Raw genomic sequence first — 26,230 nt, 5'->3', positions numbered from 1 at the left:
AATTTGCAGGAGCAACGACGAAAGGGACCTGGGGCCAGCTGTTTCATGTTGTCTGATGAGTTTGAAGCAGCCTTGGAGGCTCAGGGGCAAATGATGGTGTGTGTGTGTGTGTGTGTGTGTGTGTGTGTGTGTGTGTGTATGCATGTGTGTATGCATGTGTGTATGCATGTGTGTATGTGTGTATGTTCACACACATGTGCATGCATTTGTGGGTATAAGTGCTAATTAGGGCTAAGGGTCCCTGTCTGAAGGGCAGGGAAAGTTTTATGAGCAGTTGGGGGTGACAGAGGGTGCATGAAGTAGCTTTATAAATTCCTGGCTACAGTCCCGAGCTCCTGATTGGGGAGTTTCCCATTGTGTGGAGTGAATGGAAACTAAGCAGGTGGGTTCTAGAAAAGGGCAGTGGGAGGAAAGTGCAGGAATGAGAAGTGGCTGGAAATCCTCAGTCTAACTATGGAGATGCGGTTAAGGGAGATGGAAGAGCCAGAAATCAGCTCAAGGAAAAAAGTTACTGGAGGGCTAAAAGGTATTGCTACCAAGTTTGGTCTTATGCAGAGGTCAGAAGATGGCAGCTTGCTGTGCTATAGGACAGAAACAGCAAAGACCGAGGCTAGGGAAGGTCCTGGTGTGGAGACATGTAGAAAAGTTCTTAGGTGGAATAATATGTAACATATGGTAATTATTGAGCTGTGTGAGTAGAGCTAAGATAATAAATACCCTGGCCTGTGGGCTTCTGCCTTTTTCCCAGATCAGTACTCTTGACAATTTACTAGAGTCACCTGGAGCTATAAGCAAGCATGAATTCTTCAGGATCATATATGGACTGAGTCATGTGCAGGACATGGTTAGACTGGGTCATGTACAAAAGCTAACCATAACCCAGGAGCTGAGTGTTTGGGAATTAGCTGTTGCTTCTTCCTTTCAGACAGAACCCAAAGCAGACTATGCTGAATGCATGGGGGAAGCATCAAGTACTGCCACATGGGCACCCGTGTTTAGTAGGGTTTGTATGTGCACCAGGTGGGTGGCAGCCCTTGCTGTTCTCCACTGACACATTGGGGACTTCTTCCTGTTCTCACTGCAGCTCCTCAAACTTGGCCTTGAGCATCTTCCACTGGAGTCTCAGGTTCTCCTTGGGTCATAGCCCCATCCTTTCCAGATCTCTCCCAGCCCATCTCTGCCTCTGGCTCCCTAGTTAATGTCACTTTCTAGCTTAACTCCTGAAAAGATGACAAGACACTAGATATGGCACCCTTCCTGACCTCACATCCAGCCCTTTAAACATTTACCCCAAGATTCTTTACCTTGAGGGGTTGCTTGGTGTATGGAGACTTTTGCTTCTCCACCCAGCTCTTTCTTAAACATGTGTCCTTACTCTTATCTTGGTGTTAAGCCTCAACCTGGCAGGACCCTGACACAGCCACATGGCCTGGCTACGACTTTAGCTCCTTCCCCATGCTCTCATCATGGCCTCCTTCCATATCTATTTCAATTAAGCTGTGTATCTCACCCTTAGGCATGCAGAAAGTCCACCAGGAACATCATCTGCTTCCATAAGCCTCTCTTTCCTTAATGTCCCCATTGCCATTTGCGAACTTGTGGTTCTTATTTACTTACAATTCTCCTACTTGTCAGGGTACTGGGGGACTGTCCCCAGACCAGAAGCATGGATGACCACATGGCTTACCAGCCTCCCTGCTGTATCTCACAGATCAGATGGACTTCATCTGCATTGCGTTATCCACATCTCCCAAGGTGAGCCAAGTCAGGGCCTTTCAAATCACGGACCAGTAGAGGGACGGAATTCTCTAGAAGGCATTTGCAAATTTCCTTTCCCAGAAGATGGCTGACAGTTCTTGGCTGGAGCCAGTATTAACATTGCTTTGCATTCTCAGAACACCCAGGGGGAGATGTGACTCAGTTGATAAGTGATAACAGCAGCCCTGGTCTCCACAGCTCCTGCAGTCAGCCCAGCAGGGCCAAGACACCCTCACTTCTGCCTCATCTGATCCCCTGAATGTTTTTCCATAAAATGCTGAGAGAAATATTTTGTGGTCAGCTCTCCCAGTATTAACCACAGAGGAATTTTAAAATGTGCTTATCAGAGAAAAGTAAAATTTTCTTTATCAGCTCACAGAGAAAACAGGAAGCAAGAGCTACTTGAAGCCTTCTGGTTCAGAGCCCTTTCACAGGCAGACCTCCGGCACTGCGGTGGGTTGCCCTATTGCATTGTTCCGTTATTTAAAGAAGTTTCCGTTTACATGCAGGACGTGTAGGAAGAAAAGACCAGTTCTCATCTATTGGTTAGAATTAGCCTTACAGGATGAGATCATTTCCAATCACAATAATAAAAAAAAGTAGGCTCTCTGGTCTGCAGATGGTGGGGCAAAGGGCTTTATTAGTGATTTGCCCAATGTCCTGGGTTTTGTTTTCCAAATGACTTCCTTCATGTCTTATGAGACACTTAAGTAATAAACTGTGCAGAAACTCTAAGGAAATAGTTTATGAAGTTCATCAATATTGCATAGACCTCCATTTCTTATGATTCTCAAGAGAAAAAATAAAACACAACACAACAAAACAAAGTAAAACTGGAGAATCCTAGAATCCAAGCAGACACTATTTGACTATTTACTATTTGACTAGCAAGGGCTTCAGCAGCTTGAGGGCAAGGTGTGCAATCTGTATTTAAACTTATTTAAGAACATATGTATTTTGTTTTAGCTTTACTCTAGCTTAGTTGATGAAAACTATGCACTGCCCCTTCATGAAGAAGCGTGCTGCAAAATAACGAGATGGCTATGGGGGTCCAGCCAGCACCTGCCTACTTACCTTTCGTCCTGAGGACCATTGCTTCAGCCATCTTGAGGTCAAATGCTTCCCGATACTCTCTGGTCACCTTGGCGTAAAGCAGGTCTTCAGAACTCTCCTCCATTTAAATAACCCAGACTTTATCCCCTTAACCATGCTTTCCCAGGCCACCCCACCCAGCTCCGGGAAACCTCCATTCTAGGCTGTGCTTCTGTGAGCGCCTATATGAAATCCTGCAGTGTTTATCTTTCTTTGCCTATCTATTTAATTAAACACAAGGGTGATCCATGTTGTCTTGACTGGTTCTCTTTTAAAAAACCAAAAAAGTAAATGAAAATCAAGCTGAAACTTTAAATCCTTAAATAGATAGATAGATAGATAGATAGATAGATAGATAGATAGATAGATAAATATCTAAGCCACCTCCCCGTCGCTAACAGTTTTCATGGAGTCCTCTGCTCACTATGTATCACTGTTACAAACAACATCATATATAGACATATATGTTATACATGTATCATTATCTATATATTTATCATTATATATTGTTGTTATGAGTGATGCAGCAATGGACACAGGAGTGCAGGTGTCTCTTCAACGTACTGGCGCAGTGGTTTCCTTTGAAATGCAAGAAGCTAGACACCATGCAGTAAGAGGGCCACACCTACAGATAGTTCTTTTTAGTTTTGAAAGAGCCAGTAGCTAGCCACAGTGTGTAAAGGTCCCTCCTCATCACCCCTCTCCAGAAGTTCTGGCAGTAATTTTTTTCTGTAGCAGAGATGCAGTGGTATCTTATTGTATTTTCATGTAGTGGTATATTGTATATTATTTGTTTGTTTGTTTGTTTTTAAAAATTCCAGCTGTCCAATTTTACCAATGAAGAATGAGGAGTCAGATGCTGGGGTGAAAACCTGCTAGCTTAACTAGGCAGAGAAAGCACCCAGCCGACCTCCCTACCCCACCAGTGTCCCAGAAGGAAAAGGCCCTTTCTCCTTCTCCACACTGTCTTAAATCCCCTTCAACTCAAAGACCCTCCTTTCTCTTTCCTGAGTTTTCTTATATTCATTCTCTCTCAACTGGTTGCTTGCTCTGCCTCTTGACCTATGACCTATTGTTGATTTTATTTAGCTCTTGTTTACAGAAAGGGTTAAAGGTATGTGCTAGGCCCGAGCCACACCAAAATGAGGTTTCTTCCAGTCCACTATCTGGAGGTTCAGAATGTGAGGAAATATCCTGCAATGACAATGTTGAGCATTTTTTCATATATCTAATGACCACTTGGGAAATGGCTATTTACACATTTTCATAGTCAAGTTCTTTTCTTGAAGTTATGGATTACTTTCCTAATATGCTTTAGAAATTAACTTTTTATAAAACGTATGGTTTACAGATATCTTCTCCTGTCTTACAGGTTATCTTCCCCCTTTGTTGATTTTTCTCTTGGCTTCACAAAATGTTTTAAATAGAATCCTCCAACTAAACTTCTTTCTTGTGCTTTCAGAGTCATAATCCAGAAGTCTTTTGTCTGCAACAGTGTTTGGGAGCCTTTTCCAAATGTTTTCTTAGGGTGGTTTGATTCTTGAAGATCCTGTGTTTAAGTCTTTACTCCATTTTGAATTGATAGTCTGAGATAAGGGTCCAGTCTTATTCTTCCACGTATGTCAACACCATTGACCAAAGAGATTGCCCTTTTGTCTACTGTATATTTTCAATGACTTTGTCAAATATCAGTTGAACAAAATATGAAACCATTTCTGGGTCCTCTATTCTGTTCTGTGGTCTGTGTGTGTCTGCCCTTATGCCAGAGCTGTGCCGTTCTGACTACTGTTGCTTTATGATAGTATTAAAGCCAGGTAGCATGGTGCCTCTAGTATGTTCCTTTGCTTGAGATGCTTTAGTTGCTCTGTGTGAATTTTAGCATTTTTTTCTTGTTTTTGTGAAAAAAAAATGTCATTTTGGGAATTGTATAGGTAATACATTGAATGTATAGGTTAGTTTGAGTAATGTATTTCAACAATGTTCTTCAAATTATTGACAGGGGTCTTTTTCCATTTATTAATGTCTTTTCTATTTCTTTCTTCAGTACTTCATAGTACGAACCTTTCCTAGCCTACTTAAATTTATTTCTAGTTTCATTTTGGGTAAAGTTAGTAGAATGGGAAGCATTCTTGATTGTCCATCCATTTCATTGATAACATATGGAAACAATAGTGCGTATGTGTGGAATCAGTTCCATAGTGCAACAGCTTTAGATGCTGTCTTTAGGAGTTCCTCCGTGACACAATCATGTCCTCTTCGTACAAAGATAATCCCACTCTGGATACCAATTGTTTGTCCTGGCTAACTGCTCATTCTAACTCTACAGAAAAAAGAAGTGGTGTGGATGGGCAGCCTTGTCCGGTTCCTGACCTTAGTTGGGAAACCTTCAAGTATGTGATGTTGGGTGTAATCTTAACTTGGTTTGTCACCTCTGTCCCTCATTGTGCTGAAATATATATATATATATATATATATATATATATATATATATATATATTACTTCATATCTTAATATATTGAGTTTTGTTTATTATGATAAGATGTTGAAATTTGTCAAATAATGGTTCTTTGGTTCTGTTAATAGTGTGCATCACACCACATATATACACACACACTCCACATATAATACCACATATAACACCACACACACATATACACCATACCCCCACACACATACACACACACATATACACTCCACATATAACACACACACACACACACACACACACACACACACACCAGGGAAAAGTTCTACTTGACAGGTGAAGAAGCCTTTAAATCACTGGGCAATACTGAGTTCTGCTTACTCATCTCTCAGTCCATCACAACATGTTGATCTATATTAAATTTGTCTAGATTTGACATGAAGGTAACACAACCACTTAAAAAATTAATTTGAAAGAACTCTCTCTTCAGTTGTCTGGAAGTTCCAGGAAAGCTTCTGTTGGATCTTACTAAGCTTTTTGCTAAAAGTCAACAACGAGGACCCCAGGCTTCCCTCTTGATGGCATTTGGTTTTGTTTGTTTTGTTTTAAGTTTCTTCTTATACATCTTCACTTGCTCCCTCTCTTTTTCTTCTTGAATTATTCTTGGTAGGTTTTCTCTTCCCAGGAATTTATGTCCTCCTTTGAGGTTATCCAATTTGTAGATATGATTATACACAGTTGTCTCTCGTGGTCCTTTACATGTCTGTGGTATCAGTTGCAATGTCTCCCCTAATTTCTGATTTCATTCCGTTGAGTGTTCTCTTTTTGTACTATTTTCTTTATCTCAAACCCAACATATTTTTAAAATGAATATCCACACCCCCATGTCTGTCTGTCTGTCTGTCTCTCTCTGTCTGTCTCTCTCTCTGTCTCTGTCTGTCTGTCTGTCTCTCTCTGTCTCTCTCTCTCTCTCTCTGTCTCTCTCTCTTCCTCTGTGTGTGTGTGTGTGTGTGTGTGTGTGTGTGTGTGTGTGTGTGTGTGTGTGTGTGTATACTTATCTGCTTTTGCCTTTGCCTTTGAATGCATGTGGAGGTAAAGTGACAACTTTGGGGACTCTATTTTCTTTGATAATACCTCTACACAGGTTCTAGCAATGGAATTCGAGTCATCAAGCTTTCTGGCAAGCACTCTTAAGCTGCTGAGCGATCCCATCAGCTCTCAAACCCAACCCTTCATTATCTTTATCCTTTGCATTGTTTTTCTAATCTTTATTTCACTTGTTTGTTTCTGCTTTGATTATTGCCATTTCCCCTTCTAGTAACTTTGGCCTTAGTTTTGTCTTCTTTATCTGATTCCTTGCATATAATGTTACATCTTTTGAAATCTTCATGGGTGTAGGCAGATGAACTTCTCTCTCAGGGTTGTTTCTGCCAAATCCTGTGTGTACTGGTCTACTGGTTTTGTGAATTATTCTCCTTTGCTCTCTTTTTAAGCTCATCGGTTGTGCTGAAGCATCTTATTTAATCTCCATGTATTTGTGAACTTTTTTACAGTTGATTTCACTTTATAGTACTATGGCTGTAGTCTCAGACTTGCTGAGGCATGCCTGTGACCGAACATATGATCTAGTACCCAAAGCAGGTACTCGATGGCCTTAGAGAAGAATATATATTTTGATGGTTGGAAGTAGAACATTATATGTATGTCCTATTAGGCCCATTTTATTTAAAGGGTAGCTAAAGCTGAATGGTTGAATGTTTCTGCACTGATTTTTTTTTTTTTTTTTTTTTTTTTGTCTTTTGACAGCATCCACTGTTAAAAGTAAGATTTTTGTATAGTCACTGTATTGTATGACTCTCTCATCTATTGTCACACTATTATTTACTTGGTACAGTTGGGTATTCCAATATCGAGTGCACATGCATATATGTGTGTATGTGTGTGTGCCCATGCATGCATGTGTGCACATGTGATTATTTTATAGTCTTCATGAATTACCTCCTGATCTTTAGTAGTATTTCCCCATATCACACCATTAACTTACTTCATTACATAAACCATCTTGTCTCTCCCCATGTATAGCCTGGTTTATTTGTCTTCATCTAAGGAGAGCCGCTCCTGGACCCTTTTGGTCTCCCTTTATATAAAGCATTTTTTACACTGAAATCTTACTAGTCTATGTACCATTAAAGCTTCAGCAAGTTCTCATAAGCGGTTTACAAATCTGTCTTATTTTGTGTTTATTTATTTATATTTCCATCTATTTTTATTCTCTTAGGAGAAGGTCTTGTTATACACTGAACTAGAAATCTTGCTGATTCCACTACCCAAGTGCTAGGACCACAGACCTGTGCCACTACACCTGGCTTGTTTTAATCCATGCATTCACTCCATGACTTTTTTCCCCTTTTAATTTTATGTGTATGGGTATTTTGCTTGCATCTGTGCACATATCATGTACAAGCAGTTTTTACAAAGGCAAGAAGAGGGAGTCAGATCCCCTGTGACTAGAGTTATATATCTTTGTGAGCTGCCATGTGGGTGCTAGAAATTGAAGTCTGGTCCTCTGGAAAAGTAACCCTTGAGCCATCTCTCCAGCTCCCACTCTGACATCTGGTAGATGGTTTAATTCATTTATACTCCAGTTAATTGGTGAAAAGTTAGACCTTCCTACTGTCATTTTTTAGTTTCTTGTTTCTTATTTTAATAGTTCCTCAGGGTTTTCCTCCCTTGCTATCTCCTGTGTTGATGGTTTTATAGTGATGGATTTTGTCACCATACTTTTTGGTTACTTTATTGGGCTCTTTTTCCTCTACCAATCTACTTCACCCTAAACCCTTCCAATCTCCCAAAATTAGGTAGGAGAGAAAGAAGGTTAGAGGGAAATGGGGTGTCAATCTCATTAGACTACTTTCTGCTGATTCCTTGGAGCAAGTCCAACCTTTGTAGTCAGGAAAACCAAAGTAGTCTTTGTAGTCAGTCTACTTTGGTTGTAGTCTCCAACCAACAGTCAGCATTCCAGCAACCAGCAACCTGCAACCAGCAACCACCAACCACCAACCACCAACCACCAACCACCAACCACCAACCACCAACCACCAACCACCAATCACCAACCACCAACCACCAACCAGCAACCACTAACCAGCAACCACCACCAACCACCAACCACCAACCACCAACCACCAACCAGCAACTAGCAACCAGCAACCAACTAGCAACCAGCAACCAACCAGCAACCAGCAACCAGCAACCAGCAACCACCAACCACCAACCACCAACCACCAACCACCAACCACCAACCACCAACCAACCAGCAACCAACCAACCACCAACCAACCAACCAACCAACCAACCACCAACCAGCAACCAGCAACCAGCAACCAGCAACCAACCAACCAGCAACCAGCAACCAGCAACCAAAGCACAGCAGCCAAGGAGCAGCAGCCGCCACTCTCTTGGGGGCTCTGGCATTTTTATACCCTCTGAAGAATAAACTATCTTGAGCTGGCAAAACCATGCCCCCGCCAGAGCATAAGACAAAGGGTAGTTAGTAATGGTAAACAGTCAAGCAGCCCCATATCCTATACCTGGATGGAAACAAAGACATATTCACACACCATAACTGTATTTTTAAAGAACCCAAATTCTCACTACAGGATTTTACTCTTTTTTTTTTTGTTTTGTTTTTAAATACCATTTCCATCTATTCTTTGAGAATTTCATAATGATCATTTTCATCCTCCTCCCAATGCCTACCCATCTCCCTGCCTATCCAACCTGTGTGTGTCTGTGCCTTTTAAACCCATCAAGTTCGTTTGCATTGGCTGACTTCTACTGGGTGTGGGGCCTGCCTTAGAGTGTAGTTAATATACCAAATGTCACTTTATTGGAGTAATTAACATTCCCTTTCCAAGCAGCAAGCAAATACCAATAGCTCATTAGCTAGCCATAGTTCCTTGGGTCCACTTCTCCTGGCCTACGTTTATGCAGGTCTTAAGCATGCTGATACGATCACTATGAATTCATGTCTGCACCTGCCTTGTTGGGTCTGCAAAATGCTGTTTTCTTAAAGTCATTCTTTACCTCTGGCTCTGATAGTCTTCTTGTCCCCCCTTTTGCATAGATGCCTGGACCTTGAAGGGAGGGGTGAGACATATAGTGGAGATGAGCACTCTCATTCTGTGCATGTTGACTAGTTGTGGGTCTCCCTGTTAGTTTCCATCTACTGCAAGAAGCAGCTTCTCTGATGAGGGTTGACACACTGATCTGTGGGTGTAGCTACCCACCGATTCCTTTCTATTACTTCTCACATCTACTGATTGGCTTTCAATGTAGTTACCTGAGTCTTACATTATTATAACAAGCTGCTTAAACTACTAGAAATTCAACTTTACTTGAATATAAAAACTATGTATTTATGAAGCTTAAGGAGACCCCTGGTATAATCTCAGTACTTGGGATATGAAATAGGAAGATTGTTATGTCTCAGAAATGTCTGCCCTTCCCCCTGCCTACAAATCCCTCCCTCCAGCTACATATATATATATATATATATATATATATATATATATATATATATAGAGAGAGAGAGAGAGAGAGAGAGAGAGAGAGAGAGAGGGGGGGGGGGGTTTCTCTGTGTAGTCCTGGCTGTCCAGGAACTCACTCTGTAGAACAGGCTGGCCTCAAACTCAAAGAGATCTGCCTGTCTCTGTGTCCTGAGTGCTGGGCTTAAAGGCATAAGCCACTACCACTCAGCTAATATAATATTCTTAATTCTTCACTACCACGTTTTTGTTGTTGTTTTGGTTTTGGGGGGGGGTTGGTGTGATAATTTACATATTTTATACTGTATTTTCCTTAGTTTAGCTATATTTTAATTACCTCTTTCTCTTAACCTATTAGAGATATGAATCACTTTCACTGCAACATTATGCCATTAGAATATGCTGATTTGTGATGCCTATGTACTTTCTCAGTGATTCTCACACCGTGTGTTTTCCCATTACTAGTTTGAAGCCTTTTGTTTCTGCTTGAAGAATGTCCCTCACCATTTTTGGCATAGCAGGATGGGTGAACTTACTCAAGAAAAGCATTTATGCATTTGTTTCTAGACTTCTTTGCCAGTAAAGTATACTGGGTTAGCATTTTGTTGTTTTGTTTTGGTTGGGGGTGGTTAGCATTTTTGCTAAGGTTTCTCTTTTAGCCTTTGGAACATGTCATTCTGTTGCCTCTTGGCAATTGATTTTTCAGGTAAGAACTCTGAATGCCCTGGGGGTGTAAGAATCTTCTTTCTCTGTTTACTTCCAAGATTTTATGTTTGGGGAGTTGAGTCTGACTGGAAGCCTTTGCAATCCCTGTACTTAGGTGTTTATATCTTTCCCCAGACTTTTAGCTTTGTTTCTTTAAATAAACTCTATCCATTTGTCTTTCTCTTAGAATCTTGTGACACAGCATCTTAGGTGTTTTAATGATGTCTCCTAAAGCACATAGACTTTCTCTATTTTCCTTTACTTATTTCTATGACTAGATAGTTTTAAATATCCCATTTTGGAGTTCAGATTCTTTCTTCTGTTTAATAAGTCTGACTGTTACATTTTTTATTTCATTTATGGTAGACTTTAGCTTTGGAATTACAGAGCTACCCTCTTTTAAAAGAACATTTCTTCAATCTGGTATACTGTTTTGTTCATTTGTTGTTTTCCTAATCTCATTGAACTGTTTATGTTCTCTTAAAATTTAGTACAATTCCTTCAATTCTTTTTCAAGGGATTTCTTTAAATCTCTGAATCTTTGTTGTCAGCTGCTGGACAATGGTTGGATTCTTTGTAAGAGTGTACTTCCTTGGATTTTCAGTTTTTTCTTGCTTTGTATTGATGTATGCACATGTGATAGAAGCCTCTTCTGAGTTTTATAAGCTATTTCTGTGGATAGGTATATGGAAACTAAGGGAGTGGCTGTACTACCTCTGGATCCAGTGACAACACAGTGAAGCAAGTCTGTGTAGCTGTTAGTTGAGGTTGGTCCTACCAGAGATTATAGCAGTCCTTGTCTATAATGGCAGCACAGGCTGTAGGAGTTTTCCTGGTCTGTCGTTCTCTTACTGAGGAAGCCACAGATAAGGAACATCTCTTTGTACTTGGTCTGTCTTGCAGTAGTAGTGGAAATAACATTATTCATGATGCTGTGCATGGATTCAGGGACTGAAACACAAGGATTTTGAAGGGACCAAAGAACAGAACCTGTATATATTCCAGACAATGTAAGTTGTAGAGAGAATCTCTTATAAGCACCACCTGTCAATAAAAACAAAAACAAAAACTTATGGCCAATGAGGTGAGGCAGAAAATAGGAGGTGGGACATCAGGCAGGGGTAGAGAGAATTCTGGAAATTGTCAGAGGCATGGGAGATTTCCCCCAGAATGCTGAGGAGACCATTGTAAACCACACAGCTGAACTCAGGCTAGAATAAAAGGGATAGCAAGTTAAGAGCAAGCCAGAGAACAAGCAGTAACTTATGGCCTAAACATTTATTAATAAATAATTAGTCTCAGAGTTGTTATTGCAGGAAATTAAGTGGTTGGGAAGAAAAATTAGATTTTACATATGCCAAACTGTATAATAATAATAATTTAATTATGTGATTATTAGTAGTAATAATTACTATTAGTACTAGCAGCAGCAGCAAAGCAGGGTTTTGCTGTGTAGCTTTGACTGACCTGGTACTCTGTAGCCCAGGCTGGCATTGAACTCACGGCAGTCCTCCTGCTCCAGCTTCTTCAGTGCTGGGATTATAGGTACATCACCATACTTAGCCAGATTTTATTTTATTGATGAAGATTAAATCCCATCCTGTGGGCACTGATAATTTTGGAAAATGTAGATTAATTTTAATGGTTAGTGTCCTGTAGCTGGCTTTTTCTTTTTCCTCAGTGTCCTCTGGTCCAGTGCTACCTACAGTTCTGGAGCAGGACCCATGTCTCTTAGAGTTATTTTGACAAATGTTTGTGCTACTACTCCTGTTTTCTCTCAAAAGTTTATAAAGCCCAGGGATGTTAAAGGCACTTACAGGTCCTGCAATAAAGTGTTTAAATCTATTTCACCTTATTTTCCCTAAACATCTTGAACCTTGAAATATTGTTCTGTGATTTTTTTGTTTGTTTATATCCATTATAGTTACTAAAGAAATCCCCAACTGGAGCTGCAATTTTCCATTTTTTTTCTTGGAAATTTAGAACAGTGAGGAAGTTGTCCTATTGTCTGCCTGTGATGCTTTGGTCCACCAATGCCTGGAAGTGAGGGCTGGAGCCCTGGGGATTGTCTGAGCCACAGACAGTATGGGGCGGGCCTGTTTCTATCTGTGACTGGCTTTGCCTCATTCTGGAAGGTAGCCTAGAATTGTGTCCATGCTGGCTCTTGTGCTATTCATGATGGTGCCCAGCATGAAGTCTTCTGGAGTATGAAGAGTTTGTCACAGAACCTTGGAAAGTGCTTCAAAGGTGCTGTGCTATGAAATAAATACAAGAGAGAGAGAGAGAGAGAGAGAGAGAGAGAGAGAGAGAGAGAGCTAGCTTTCAGACAGAGCAGAACTTGGTCTGACAAAATGACCAGGAGCTCAAAGAACAGATGACAGAGACCTCTCATAGGCTGTTTCCCCATTCACATGAAGCCCTGCTACTGTGTTGTCATGGCATGGAGAGCTTCAGTGAACACACAAAGCACAACTCCTAGATTCAGCAAATGGAAACAATGAATGCTGGTGTGTCTGTTACTTTCCTCGTTCCTATGATCAAACACCCAAGAAAAGAAGCTCCAGGAAGGACAGGCTCCTCAGTTTAGGGGTTCAGCCATTATGCTTGGGGTGGGGTATGGTGGTAGAGCTGGAGGTAGCTGGTCACATTGCATCTGCAGCCAGGATCAATGTTTAGCTCTCATATTATCTCTGAGCGGCATTTCAGATCAACCACAGTAAACTTGAATGATTAGGTTCCATGCAGCATCTAAAATGTATATACTTTAAGGGCTTTGTTATTCATCATAAGTGCCAATTCAATTGGGCAACCTTGGTCTGGCATTCCTGTCTCAAGGCTGTGAAGCCCACAGGAGGACTTGGCTTGTTTCTTATCCTTCACACTACCTCTGTTACAGTAACATGGATCCTCAGATATAGGTGTGCTACTAAGTCTTTTGTCAACTTGTTAGACTTAGCTACAAGACATAATACAAGACAAACGAATGACTCTGTATACATCATAAAAGCATAATATTTAATTTATGTATGCTTATATTATCTTTATATAGGATTCCCTGTCTGGTTGAGTTAGATCATTAAGAATTAAGGGTCATTAAATTTTAAGGCCCAGTGAAACGGCCCATCTTCCAAGTGGAATTCCTTCCATTTCCTAAACACTGTGGAAACTCCTGGGGGACAACAGGCATATGCTTTTCTTTGGAAGTGGACGCCCTTTGGGGTTTACTTTGGGGCTTCTGGCCTCAAGGAAAGTAGTGATCTAATTTAGTTTTGAAGCCTCTGTTGTTGCCAACACTAATTAATGGGATTTCTATAAATGTGGCTCATGGGCCCATGTGTCCTTGGCACTCTTTAGGCTAGTCCTCCTCTTTGGTAATCCCTCTGGCTTTTAAAGGGAACTAATGAAAATTGCTTGATCCCTTCGTCCCTTGCTGGGCTAGGCAGTAAGTATCAGTGTGGGGCATCTCATGTCTTCTGGTTGGAGGGTCAGAGTGTGGACAGGGATGGGGAGGGGTGCTGACCTGGACAGTATAAATGGATAGATAAAAGACCCTCCTGGTCTTGGAAGCTTATGCCACTTGGAGAAAGGAGGTAGGCAGACAGCTATAATTCAAGTCTAGAATGCTCTATAGAGGTCAGGAAAAGGATGATAAGGACAGTTCTCATGTGTCCCAGCACTGAAGCAGGATAGCTATAAAGCACATGAAGAACTCATTTCTCTCTCAAGAAAAAATTATTTTTAAATCAATGTTCTTTATATGTGGCTTCACAGCCTTCTCACTGGCCACCACAGTAAGGTCTTCCCAGAGGGGATGTTCCTGGCTGCCTCAGTTACCATGGTCCCTTTCATTCTGCCTTCCCAAAGGACTCTTCAACTCAGTCCTTCACTCCCTTCCACCTTGTCTTCTCACTTGACTCCTGAAATGGTGCTCTCAGCTTGAGGGTGACTCTCTGCGGACAGAATGGTTTCCATGTCCCCTGAGAACCTCTTTGCCATCTTATTTCTCAAATATGTTTTCTGGAGACCCCCTTGGGATTTTTTTTCTTTCTTCCTTTTGTCCAGAAGGGGCAGAGAGCTGTAGCGCCTTTTCAACCTCTCTCATGTGTTTGCATGATCGTGGGTGCACAGCTTGCTTTTCACAATCACCCCAGCCTCTTTGGGGCTCCCACCTACCTCCCACACTCCTAGAGCAAGGTTGGTCACCAAGTGCAGCTGTCAGCAGGGACAGGATTCCACAGAAGCAGGGCAGGGTGTTAGAGAAGTGAGACACTTTAGAAAACCCAGTACAGGTATTTCTCATCACAGAAATTCAGTCAACACTGATCTTCACTGAGCCCTTGTGAGGTTGATTTCAGAAGTTTCCATTAGCCCAGGATTAGTCAGCCCACTGTTGCCTACTTCAGATGAACTAGTGGTTCCTCAGTGGTAAGATGGATAGACGTGATAAATATGGTAGAACTTAGCTTAATCTCAGAAACCATGGTGTGATGGCTCCAGCCAGCTGCTTTTCTGAAATCATTGAATGAACAATCCTGTGGTCTTAGAATATATGCAAACCAAAATGCCCTAGAACACACCACATTTTCACTCTTCATGAAAAGGCCAGTCCTTAGTGCTTTTTTTAATAGAAGACTTAAGGGGGTGCAGACCAAGTGTCTACTTTGCAGGGCAGCTTATGTCATTTGAGTGTTCCTTAGGAAAAAGCAAATGTCTAAAACATTCTTTCAAGAGCCCAGGGTGATCAAGGAGAGGCTCCTGGGAGTTCGTTGTTGAGATGGATCTTCAAGGGTTGATTATCACAAAGATGACTGCAGAGGGAAGTTAAAGCTTTGCAGCCCATGGGAGCTGTAAAGCTTTTCAGGAGGGGAAGAGCTGGAGTCCTCAAGCAACTAGTTGTACTGACTTCAGGGTGGTCCTGGCTGCTTCCTGGTGACATGACACTGTCAAGAGGTTGCATGCTGAGGCCACCTGTCCCCATATGTGCTCACACACAATTGATGTAGAAATTGCAATAAATACCTTCCTGTGTTTATACAAATTAATGGGATTTGGGGACTTGGGTTTTATAAGAGCCGCCTCAGAAGCTTGGAGGACTTGGTACCTAGTTGCTTATTGACTTTGTAACAGGCAAGAGCTCAAGGAAGCCTGGCCTTGCCAAATGAAGTCATAAGGGGGGCCTGGGGTGTGTGTGTGTGTGTGTGTGTGTGTGTGTGTGTGTGTGTGTGTGTTTTCCAGAATGCAGCTTACCTTAGTAATTTTATTGAAGAAAAATCTCCTCCACTTTGGTGATAATAGATTGTATAGTTGTAGTCTTTTTCTTCCAAAGAACCCAGAATATATACAGCTCTAGGAAAAATCCATAAAAGATCCAGAAGGGGGTTAAAAATGATTCTCACCAGACTCTATGTTTCATAAATATAGAATTTTTGTAAGCAGGAATGAGCACCTGGGATTTCCCCGTATCTTTGAGCAAAGAAGGGGCTTCTCTTTGCTGAGACTAAACAACTGACAAACCAGCACAGCTGACAAGTCAGTGTAGGAGAGAAAGGGTTTATCCTAGCTCTCAGCGGAAGGATACAGATCATCATAGTAGGGAACACATGTCAGCAGAATCAGCTCACAGCCATGGTGGTAAAAAAGAGAGGTGGTTTGCTTTTAATTGGGTGAATTGGGAAGACCCAACAGAAAGTGAAGACCCAACAGAAAGTGAAGCCAGGTTATAGAAACTTCAAGGCTAGCCCTCTAGCATCCCATTTCCTCCAGCAAGGCCCCACCTCCAAGTATTCAAACCCATGAGCATATGGGAGACATGTACCATAATACATCTCACCAAATGAATTCCCCCATGAGTCTCACCATATCCTTGAAGAGCTATAAAAGGAAAGAGTGTGTGGGAAATGAATTTGGAATTAATCTCATGAGAAATGGAAGAACCCTTGTTTGTAGTTCTCAAAAAACCAGATTCTGTAGCTACCAGTTGGTGGCAGTGTACTGCGGTCCAGAGTACATGTGGATGGCACTAGGCTCATAGAGGCTGGAACCCAGCCTTGCCTCTCGTATACAGTGAACCTGAGCAGATAAAACTCACCCTTTGAAAACTAATGAACACCAGCCCTAAAATGCCAAACATCATGAGCATGACATCGGGTTGGGAGGAAGACAAAGATCATGGAAGGAAACTTCTGCAACAGTGCACAGAATCATTGTGATCAGATGCCCAAAGTCCCCCTCTCTCTGTTCTGGCCATTTCCCCCCACAGATTGCCAAAGGCAAAGTGCCATTGGTACAATAGTTTGTCAACTTATTACAACTAAGAATCACCTAGGGAAGAGAGTCTAAGTGAGGGATTTATCTAGATTGTGTGTCTGTGCGCTCACACAGCATTGTCCTAGTATCTTAATTGGTGTGAAAAGACCCAGCCTGAAAGTGGGTAATATCATTCCTGTGTTATTTACAGCCTTGGATGTAAGAGTAGAGAAGTCTAGCTGAGCAGTAAGCAATCGTACCTTTATTCTTTCTTCCTCTGCTTTTGACTATGCATCTGACCTGCTGCCTCAAGCTCTTGCCTTGACAAACCTGAAATGATGGGCTGTCCTGAAACTGTAAGCCAAATTAAACCCCTTCTCCTCCAAGTTTGCTTTTGTCATATTCTATGACAGCAACAAAATCGAAACTAAAACATGGCAGGTGGAGTCTTTCTACCTGAGTGACCTTGGACCCACTCCAGGGAGGTATGCCCTCTGCCTTTCACCTCTCATCTCCTGGCAAAGAGGCCCCAGCACATATCCCACTTATCAGAAGGGCTTGGTGATATTAAGCAGATTCAAAATCCATAACAACCACCTCCCCCACGGTCAGGGTGAGCGCACCAGCCTTGAGCCTTCTTGGACATAGACCTGCTTGTTTTGTACCCATTGAGGACTGCTGGGTCCAGGATCCCACCTCCTGCTCTCACAGCTGGCTAAAAGCAGTTCAGAAAAAGAATCCCTGGAAGTGTCAGGTGGCTCACAGTTCCTTTTGTTTCCTCTTGGAAATAGAACCAAAGCTTAATTGTGTTATCGGGTGCTCTGAAGAAACAGACCAAGGAGAAAATGAAGGGCTGGTTTCCAGAATGAACCACATAGAGGCAATTTGAGATTATGAAAAGTCTTACAAATACAGTTTATAATCTTTTTATCTCCCCAGGACATTGTGCCTGTGTCTGTCTACACTGGCTCCACTCTGGCCTCCAGTATCTCCTAAAGAATGCTAATCCAAAATTTGGTTTGAGACTCTGCTTAAGGCTTCCTCTTCCTCTCTGAGGGAAGTCTTCAAATATGCACATATTTGAATATGCACAATGACCAGGATCCAGACTGACTTAGCTGGAACTCCCTTCACTTTGGGAAGTTCCTGGAGCCCTGTCTAGGGTGGAGGCTAGGGTGGGGCACCAGGAGGATCTGTGCCTCACTGCATCATGTGTTGATGTCTTCTCTCCTCACAGTCCTCACCTTTCTGAACCCTGAAGTCTTTCTCCTCTTAAGCACCATGACATGGAGGAGCAGGGTGGATAACAACATTACACACTGCACTTGTAATCATAAAAACGTCATAGTCTTTTCTTTAATGACTGATAGGACAGGATGCAAGCTTATCCACCAAGATGTATTCCACACTGTGAACCAGTGACTAAGTTTTACTGTCTGTCCAGAAGGGAAGTCATTCCTTAACAGCCCTGTTTCCCTGTACCTCTATGGAAGCCTTTCTCCTTATGCTGAGGGAAGGCAGTAAACTGATTGTCTAGCCTTTTCAGAAAGCATGACAGCTGCACGGATATAACCCCTTGTGATAGCTCTCTAAGAGAGCTAATTGAATCATAACTATGGCTAAAGTAAGGCTGGGAGTCTCGTGGGCATTCCAAAGTCACTGCTTTTTCAGGTATTGTAAATGGTAGAAAGTATTTTTAGATATACTATGTTAAAGATATTATTAAAGATAAAGATTATAAATGTGTGTATAATGTTTATGTATATATTACACATGCACACAAAGGCACACAGTTCTACTTGTATTTTTATTGTTGTAATAAACTATCCTGACAAAAAAGCAACTTAAGGGAGCACAGGGTTTATTCTGCCTTACAGTTCATCACTATGGGGAAATCAAAGCAGGAATTTCAAACAGCTACTCATATCACAGCTTGTTTGTTTTGTCTGTGCTCACTTGGGTTTCTCCACTCCCGTACAATTCAGAATCCCCTTCATAGGGAATGATGTTACCCGCAGTGGACTGGGTCTTTCTTCCCAAGTGATACTAAGTTTTGTCCAGTTGATAATTGAAGCTAACCATCACATGTACTTAAACTTAAAAAAAAAAAAAAAAAAAAAAAAAAAAGACCCACAGAAAACAATGTCATGATTTCATGCCTACTCTAGTGTACTTTTTTTTAGTCAAAGGGCACTAGCAAATAATTTGTCCCATGACTTCTCTAGGCTTTAGAGGGTCTAAGAGGGCCTTCATATGACAGAGGTAGAATCTCTGAGTCTCCTTGCAGGATCCAGACCTTCCTTTTCAGAATATTCTAGGGGTGCTTGGGAGGTCTCCCTGTCTTTAGAACCCTGCGAAGCGAGTGTAGGGGCTTTCCCTTGAGCAGTGGTCTCACACTTGTCACTTCATCAAGATGTGACTTCTTCCTGCTAAAAGAAGTGTTTGGTAGGGCAGCTCACTGTGCAGTAGTTCATGTGCTGTGATAAAATATCCTATCAAGAGGTGATGTAAGGGAGGAAAGAGCATATTAAGGCTTACATTCCAAATTTCAGTCTATTATTAGGGGAAGCCAAAGTCAAGAGCAGACAGAGAATAAATTTAGAAACCCTTGCTTGCTTGTATGTATGGTACTTAGCTGGATTTTTTTTCTATTTTTTTTTTTAAGATTTGTTTTTATTTTACACATATGAGTGTCTGTCTGTACATATGCACCACCCATATGCATGGTGCCCACTGAGACCAGAAGAAAGTATCAGATCCCTTGAAATTGGAGTTACAAACAGCTGTGAGCCACCATGTGCATGCTGGGCGCTGAATCTGACTGAGTCCTCAACAGGAGCAGCCAGTGCTCTTAACATGTTCATGGCCCAGCCATGAAGTGATACCAGCCTCCTTCAGTATGGGCCTTCCTACTTCAATCAGCAATCAAGGCAGCCTCTTCACAGACATGTCCACAGGCCAGCCTGATCTACATAATTCTTCTCGAAGACCTTCTTCCTCAGTGATTCTAGATTGTGTCAAGTTTACAACGAAAAGATTCTGATGTTGTGCTTTCACTCTATTTAACTATTGCCAAGACCAGCTACTGGCTGGCCAATGGAAACCCACAGTATTTGTCTCAGGGTATAGCTTGGAGGGTTAACAACCAGAGAGTACTCTGGCTGTCCCTCAGGGTCGCTCCATACATTGTGCTGTTCTGTATCTCCTGAAATTAATCCTCTTTCTATTTCTTCCAGATAATTTGTTCAAACCCAAAGAAAGATGCATTTCAGAGAGGGAGATGCATATGAGATCTAAAAGGTACTTGGTTGTTGTGGGAAGTGTGGAAAGATCTGGGGAGGGGGAGGGGAGGCTTGAAGGGCCCAGATGCTATCCCCTGGGCCAGAGCTTCGAGACCTATATTTAAGGGCTGGGTCTGCTTGGCTGCTGATCTGAAAACCTGGCTGAGGTGAGCAAAGTTGTCGAATTGTGCCTCGGAATGTTTATGCTGATCTTGGACCAACCTTAGGAAAGTGGTGGGTCTTGGATTCAGGAGCGGGCCCATAATTGGTCCCTAAGTGATCAGCAGATTCTGAACTGGAACTCTTCCGTGCATTTGCCTCGTGGCTCTGGGCAGGAGCCATGTGCGGCTGCACCTTTGAAAGTAATTTTACGAGGAGGAGAGAACCCATTTTTTTTCTGGAGAACCTTGACTGTGGCGGTCCTGGGGAAAAGCTTCCAAGCTGGAAGCCGGCAGAGCATGAGAGCCAGAGGGGCCTCGGAGGGGCCACAAAGAGGCTTTTCTGGCAAGTCTGTCTCTGGCAGTCTTGGCAGGGGCCGCCAGGGTTCTCCCTGCTCTGCCTGGCCAGTTACCATTCAAGACTCCCACTAACTCTTAGCACCCTGGGGTACACAAAGGCTGCCATTCTTCCCTGGCATCTGGCTTCTTAACCAGGACACAAAAGCTCAGCCGGGTCGGTCATGTTCACACACATAAAATGTCATTAAGCAGTAATAAAGTACCTAGCCCTAGTAGAGATTATAGTAATTAAATCAAATTGATAGTGCACTCAGAGACACCAGTGAAATAGGAAGAATAATTTTGCCCCCACTCCAGATCCTAAATCTCTGCTTTTACTGTGATTATGTTGTTTCCAGGATAATTAAGTAACTTTGGTTACCTATAGGGAACCTCTTTGAAAGTAAGAAAATAAGAAATGGGGGCACACCATTAATGACATAACTCCCAGCATTCTAACCCGGCTTATAAATGGCCCCTGCATTTGAAGACTTGCTGTTTGATAAGTGAAAAGTTGTATACACCTTGCAATAAAAGTGTTCTCTTCAATTTAGTGGGGACCCCCATCAACACCAACAACAAAAGCTTTCCTTATTGGTCCCCAAACCTAAAACAGCTATTACAAAACCTCATCAACCAAGCAATTTAAATAATGGACTTCAAAGAAGCGATAGTAGACAGAGTTCTCTCCTGGCAAGTCTCTAAAGGAGAAGCTGATGTCTGAGGAAGCTGGGTGAAGCTGGATTCACAGCCTATAGTTGCCCTTAACTGGTCTCTTCAGGGGGACCAAACAATTGGATCTCTGCTCTGTGGAACATGCCTGTCTGGCCTCTGACCCCAGCTTTCCACAGTCACCTGAAACTGCTTTTTCTTTGTGTCCCTTGGTCATGGATTATTTTGGTTCTATTTTTATTCAAATCAAGCAATAGAGGTAAAGCTGAAGTTCCCTCAAGACCAATTAGCCAGCTCTCCTTTGCTCGGCCCCAGACCTATCTGTTAGACTGCTCACAGTCGGTCTCCTTTTTCTTCCCCTTAAAAGCCTCCTGTTGGTACCTTATGTGGTACTTTATGCAGGCACCTGGTCTCCAACCATTCAGTGTTGCGCTATGTGTGCCTTTTCTTCTGTATCTCACCATTTCCTGGCATCATCTGTGAACTTTCCCAACATGCATATTTCTGTCCTTGTTTTTGACTGCCTGTGCAGTATCTTTGTGGGGGCAAACTATTATATTATCAGGGGATCTTGTCTGAGGAAACAGTGCAGGGCCAGAGGTGGAACATGGAAGCTTTTGTTTCAACTTCCCAGTTGAGTTGGGAGTTCCGCTCCAGGAAAGATGGTCTCTGGATCTCAGGAACTGCCCACTTGAGGGCTGTGGGACCAGTTCCTTTGTGGTCTTCTCTCTTGTTCCTTGTTCCAATCACTCTCTAGTGAAGAAAGGTATATTTCCTTATCACACATTCATATAACCCCCATTAACACCCACAGTGTGCTGGGATCTGTCAGAGCACAGGCCACTGCAGGATTCTGTGAGTAGCTGTGCATACAGTGCTTCACAGTACGTAAGAAGCTTTGAGCTTGAGGTCCCAATGCCTGCCCACCATTGGCCAACTGAGGGGCTCTACCCAAATCTCTTCATCTTTCTGGGACTCATGTTCTTTCTTGTATGACAGGTTCCCCTAGATACTTCTTCCAGCTATCGTGAGCATTGAATGTGACTAGCCTGATGCTCAGTAACCAAGATGTCACCTACCGATATTGTCATTGTCCTTTTATACTTAGCACAGTTTAATCACACGTGCCATGTGCTAAGAGAAACAAGCATTTTTTTCCAATCTATGATTCTTGTTGCTGCCATTCATCTGTCGTCCCTTCTGCCGCCTCATCAAGTCACAGGTAGTCAAAAATTGGATGGCAAAAATGGGAATTTGTAGGGAATGTTGACATACAGAACAGCAAACTGGTGGGTCGAACAGCCCTCCTTTTTCAGGTAGTCCCCCTACAAAATATCATTATCACTGCAAATGTAGGGTGAGAAGTAACTTCCACACAAATGCCTGGTCCCCCTGCTCGCCTGCTTCACTGTCCAGGAAGCATCACTGAGATGCTGTTCCCAGTGTGACTGTGTCCTGGGACCTCAAAGGAGTTCTTTTCTTTTTCAGGGCCACTATGAATTGAATTAGGTTTACAAATGTACTTGTTTCATTTTAATTTTTTCCTGTATTCTTTTTTAACAAAATAAACAATAAGTGTTTTTTTAAAGCTATCACACTGAAGTTGGACAAGACAAGACAAACCAAGAGAAGGAAAAGAGCCCAAGAGAAGGCATATATATATATATATATATATATATATATATATATATATATATATATATATATGACCTGGCGCAGATCCATGCAGGCACAGTGCATGCTGCCTCAGTCTCTGTGAGTTTACCTGAGCTTTGCTCAGTTGACTTAGAGGGCCTTGTCCTCCTGGTGTCCTTCATCCCCTGTGGCTCCACCTCTTCTGAAGGTAGAAAAGTTTTTCAGCTGGCATTTTACAGTGCCAGTCGTCAGGAAGGACCCCACCTGTAGGCTCCCTCCTGCTGACTAACCAGGCTGCCCCTTCACACCAGCACCTGCTGTCTTTGGCTCACCATGTCTTCTGTCTATTTCAGAATCTATAATAACTTGCCGGAAGTTAGAAAGAAAAAAGAAGAGCAGAAGAAAAGAGTGCTCTTACAGAGTAACAGACTCCGAGCAGAAGTCTTCAAAAAGGTAACGCCTGGCGCAGGTTCGAGGTGGGTGGTACATGGTGAATGACGAGCTTGATATCTTTGTTTCCCTTGCTCCTCCAGCAATTACTGGACCAGCTCCTTCAAAGGAATGCAGTTTGATCCCAGGTGGCTCTGCTAGCCCAGCCTGGATCTGGGAACAGTTCTGACGATGCTGGATGAACCATTACATTTAACAGTATCTCCACACATGAAAGACACTTTTACTTTACTTCTGATTATTTTTTTTCCCACAAAGGAAATGTCACTTTCTGAATGTCCCAAACAAAAGCAGCAGTACTGCAGACAATAGATCAGCAGTCCATTACTGGGACTGGGACTTCAACCCCTTGGAACCTACCTACCAGACTTAGTCCCTTCCTTTTTTCTTTTTTTCTTTTTTTCTTTTTTGGGCCTGCAAATTTTACCCATTGAAGTTTCCATTGTACCATTTCCACCCAAGCAGGAAAGCTTTATATATTCAAGTGTGCTTGGATGCTTAGTTTTTTTTTTTGGAGGGGGCATTTTTTTTTTTTTCAAAAATTTGAGAAGCAAAACTCTATCACATTTTAACTTCCAATCCCAACGGCTACCAGTTCTGAAATCTAAAGTCAAAGTTTATGTTGTGTACACATTATGGAGTGCCAGAGGCTGAATTTGAGATGGACAGATGGAGAGGCGGAACACAGAACAAGCAGGAGAGCCCTCTGCCTCTCTTCTGCCCCACCCACAGTGCCTGCCTTTGTTAACTAGAGCACCTGTTTCAGTGGAAGCCAGGAGAATGACTGAGTAAAGCTGGCAGTATCTTCACCACCCATGCACAGGAAGCTATCTTGAGCAAATGGCCTAGTGGTACCCACTCTTATTTATTCTTTCAAGCACTCCTAAATATGTATTTGTGGAGTTAAGAACAAATTAGTTTTTGCAACCAGCATGGAAATAAAAGCAGTTATTTGAAATGCAAGCATTTCTCTGTCCTGTATTCTAATCAGTAATGACAAAACCCCCTGCAACCCCACGGCGATACTGTGTCTCCTTCACCTCTACCTCTGGCCATCATGAAAGTCCTTGTGCTTCTGATGCCCGGTGGGGAATGTCACCTCTTGGGAGCTGGTGCAAAGAAGCAGAGATGACTACCCAGGCAGTGTGTAAAAGTCTCCAGTGAAGGTGTAGAAACTGATGCAGGAGCCCTGGTGACACCCCTGTCCCTGTCATCCATCCCCCACTGCTGCTTATGTTTCCTTCTTCTGGAGCACATTTTTTTTTTTTTATTTGTCAAACTTAAAATGTCTACCTGAGGTCTGTCTCCTGGCACTGCTCTCTCTGCTATGCCCTTCAGCAGAGCCAATGCCATCACTTTCTCTTTTTCTTCCTTTATTATTTTATTTATTTGTAGATATCTGTCTCTGTGTATACACACAAACATGTGTGCTCAGATGCTCAGATGCAGGTGTATGTGGGCACGTGTGTGTTTAATTGAAGAGGCCAGAGGACAATCTTAGGTTTCCGAGTTCAGGCACTATCCATTTTAAAAAATTATTATTTTTTGAGATACTCACTTAAATGTCTCACTTGACCCGGAACTTACCAAATAGGGGTAAGCTTACTTGCCACTGAGCCCCAAAGTTCTACCTATTCTAGCCTCTCTAGCACGGGCTACAGAATGGCATTAAAAACAGACAAACAAGTAAGCCAGGCAGTGATGTTACACACCTTGAATCCCAGCACTGGAAGGCAGAGGTGGACAGATCTCTGAGTTCAAGGTCAGCCTGGTCTACAGAATGAGTTCCAAGACAGCCAAGGCTACACAGAGAAACCCTGTCTTGGAAAACAAACAAACAAACAAACAACAAAAACCATAGGTTATGGGGACCCAACACAATTTGGTGTACTTTCCTCTGCAAGCCATCTCCAACAACTAGAATCTATACTTGTGCTTCATTATGTCTGCCCTGTTCAGAGGAAGCAATCTGACAGAACCCTCAGGAGCAGAAATTCTGGGCTTCCACTACTGTTCCTGGTCTGTGGCCTTGGACAGAGATGCCAGTCAGCATCCAGCCGGGGGAGAATCCACATGGTAATCCAAGAATGCTTAATGTACTGAATTATTACCCATATAGAGAATTGTCTAGTAAGAAGTGGAGGCAGCTCTGAAGAGCCCAAGTAGCCACAGAAATAAAGGAGCTGTGCTGTAAGAGTCAATGTGGCTCATCAGATGACAGAAAATGTTTTGTACTGCCACACCCATAGAACTTGCTGAAAATACACCCTCCGAGGCTTGCCATAAACCTGCCCTAGGGATGTACAAGGTTGAGCCCCTCTGCTGCTGCAACAGTCAAAGCGGGTGGGGGTGGAGTGAAGGGAAATGCATGCTTTGCAGTGCCTGGCCCGGGACCTTGCTGAGCTGTATCTCTCCAGCGCCCCCTACTGACAAAGTTAAGCATTGTCCCTCCACCTAAGGGAGACTCAACAAAGGGCTAGGATCCATTTTAACTGAACAGACAAAAAGGGTGAGAACAGGGTGGGGGCTGGGGGAAGCGAAAGAGGAAAATACAGTGAAGACCTGGCACAGTTGGTTGTTTAACCTTGCCTCAGTTTCCCTAACTGCCAGATGCAAGTAAGCATAGTGCCTTCTTCATGCGGTTGCTATGGAAATAAAGTGGATGGGAGTGGAGTGTGTGGAAGAATGCCTGGCCCAAAGCAAACATACCATGAGTGTTTCCTGGCATGCACAGAGGTGGGAGGAGAAGTGCATGGGCCAGGCCGGGAGTTGGTTGAGAGGTCTTAGCAGTGAGATGCTTCAAAGGGCCATTGTATGCTTAACTTTACTGCAGCTGGTCAGTCCTGTAAGCAGGAAGTTTCATCATAAAGTTTGGTTGGGGGCTGGGAAGGCAACTCCTTAGGTGTAGGGGTACTTTCCCA

General features: G+C 42.6%; 1 protein-coding gene across 4 annotated transcripts in view; it reads left to right on the top strand.

Annotated features, from left to right (window-relative positions):
* Window positions 1-24,272, top strand: part of C1H10orf90 (chromosome 1 C10orf90 homolog) — a 231,549-nt gene extending 207,277 nt beyond the window's left edge. For all 4 annotated transcript variants that reach the window (XM_076912264.1, XM_076912257.1, XM_034512992.2 and 1 more), the window contains 3 exons: window positions 20,011-20,074; window positions 23,213-23,312; window positions 23,393-24,272. In XM_076912264.1, coding sequence (XP_076768379.1) covers window positions 20,011-20,074; window positions 23,213-23,312; window positions 23,393-23,431 — 203 coding nt within the window. In that variant the 3' untranslated portion in view covers window positions 23,432-24,272. The remainder of the gene's footprint in view (window positions 1-20,010; window positions 20,075-23,212; window positions 23,313-23,392) is intronic.
* Window positions 24,273-26,230: the final 1,958 nt, after the last annotated feature.

Source organism: Arvicanthis niloticus, chromosome 1 (assembly GCF_011762505.2).
Source record: "Arvicanthis niloticus isolate mArvNil1 chromosome 1, mArvNil1.pat.X, whole genome shotgun sequence".
Lineage (NCBI taxonomy): Eukaryota > Metazoa > Chordata > Mammalia > Rodentia > Muridae > Arvicanthis > Arvicanthis niloticus.
The sequence above is the reverse complement of the archived record's forward strand: the minus strand, read 5'-3'. Positions and strand labels throughout refer to the sequence as shown.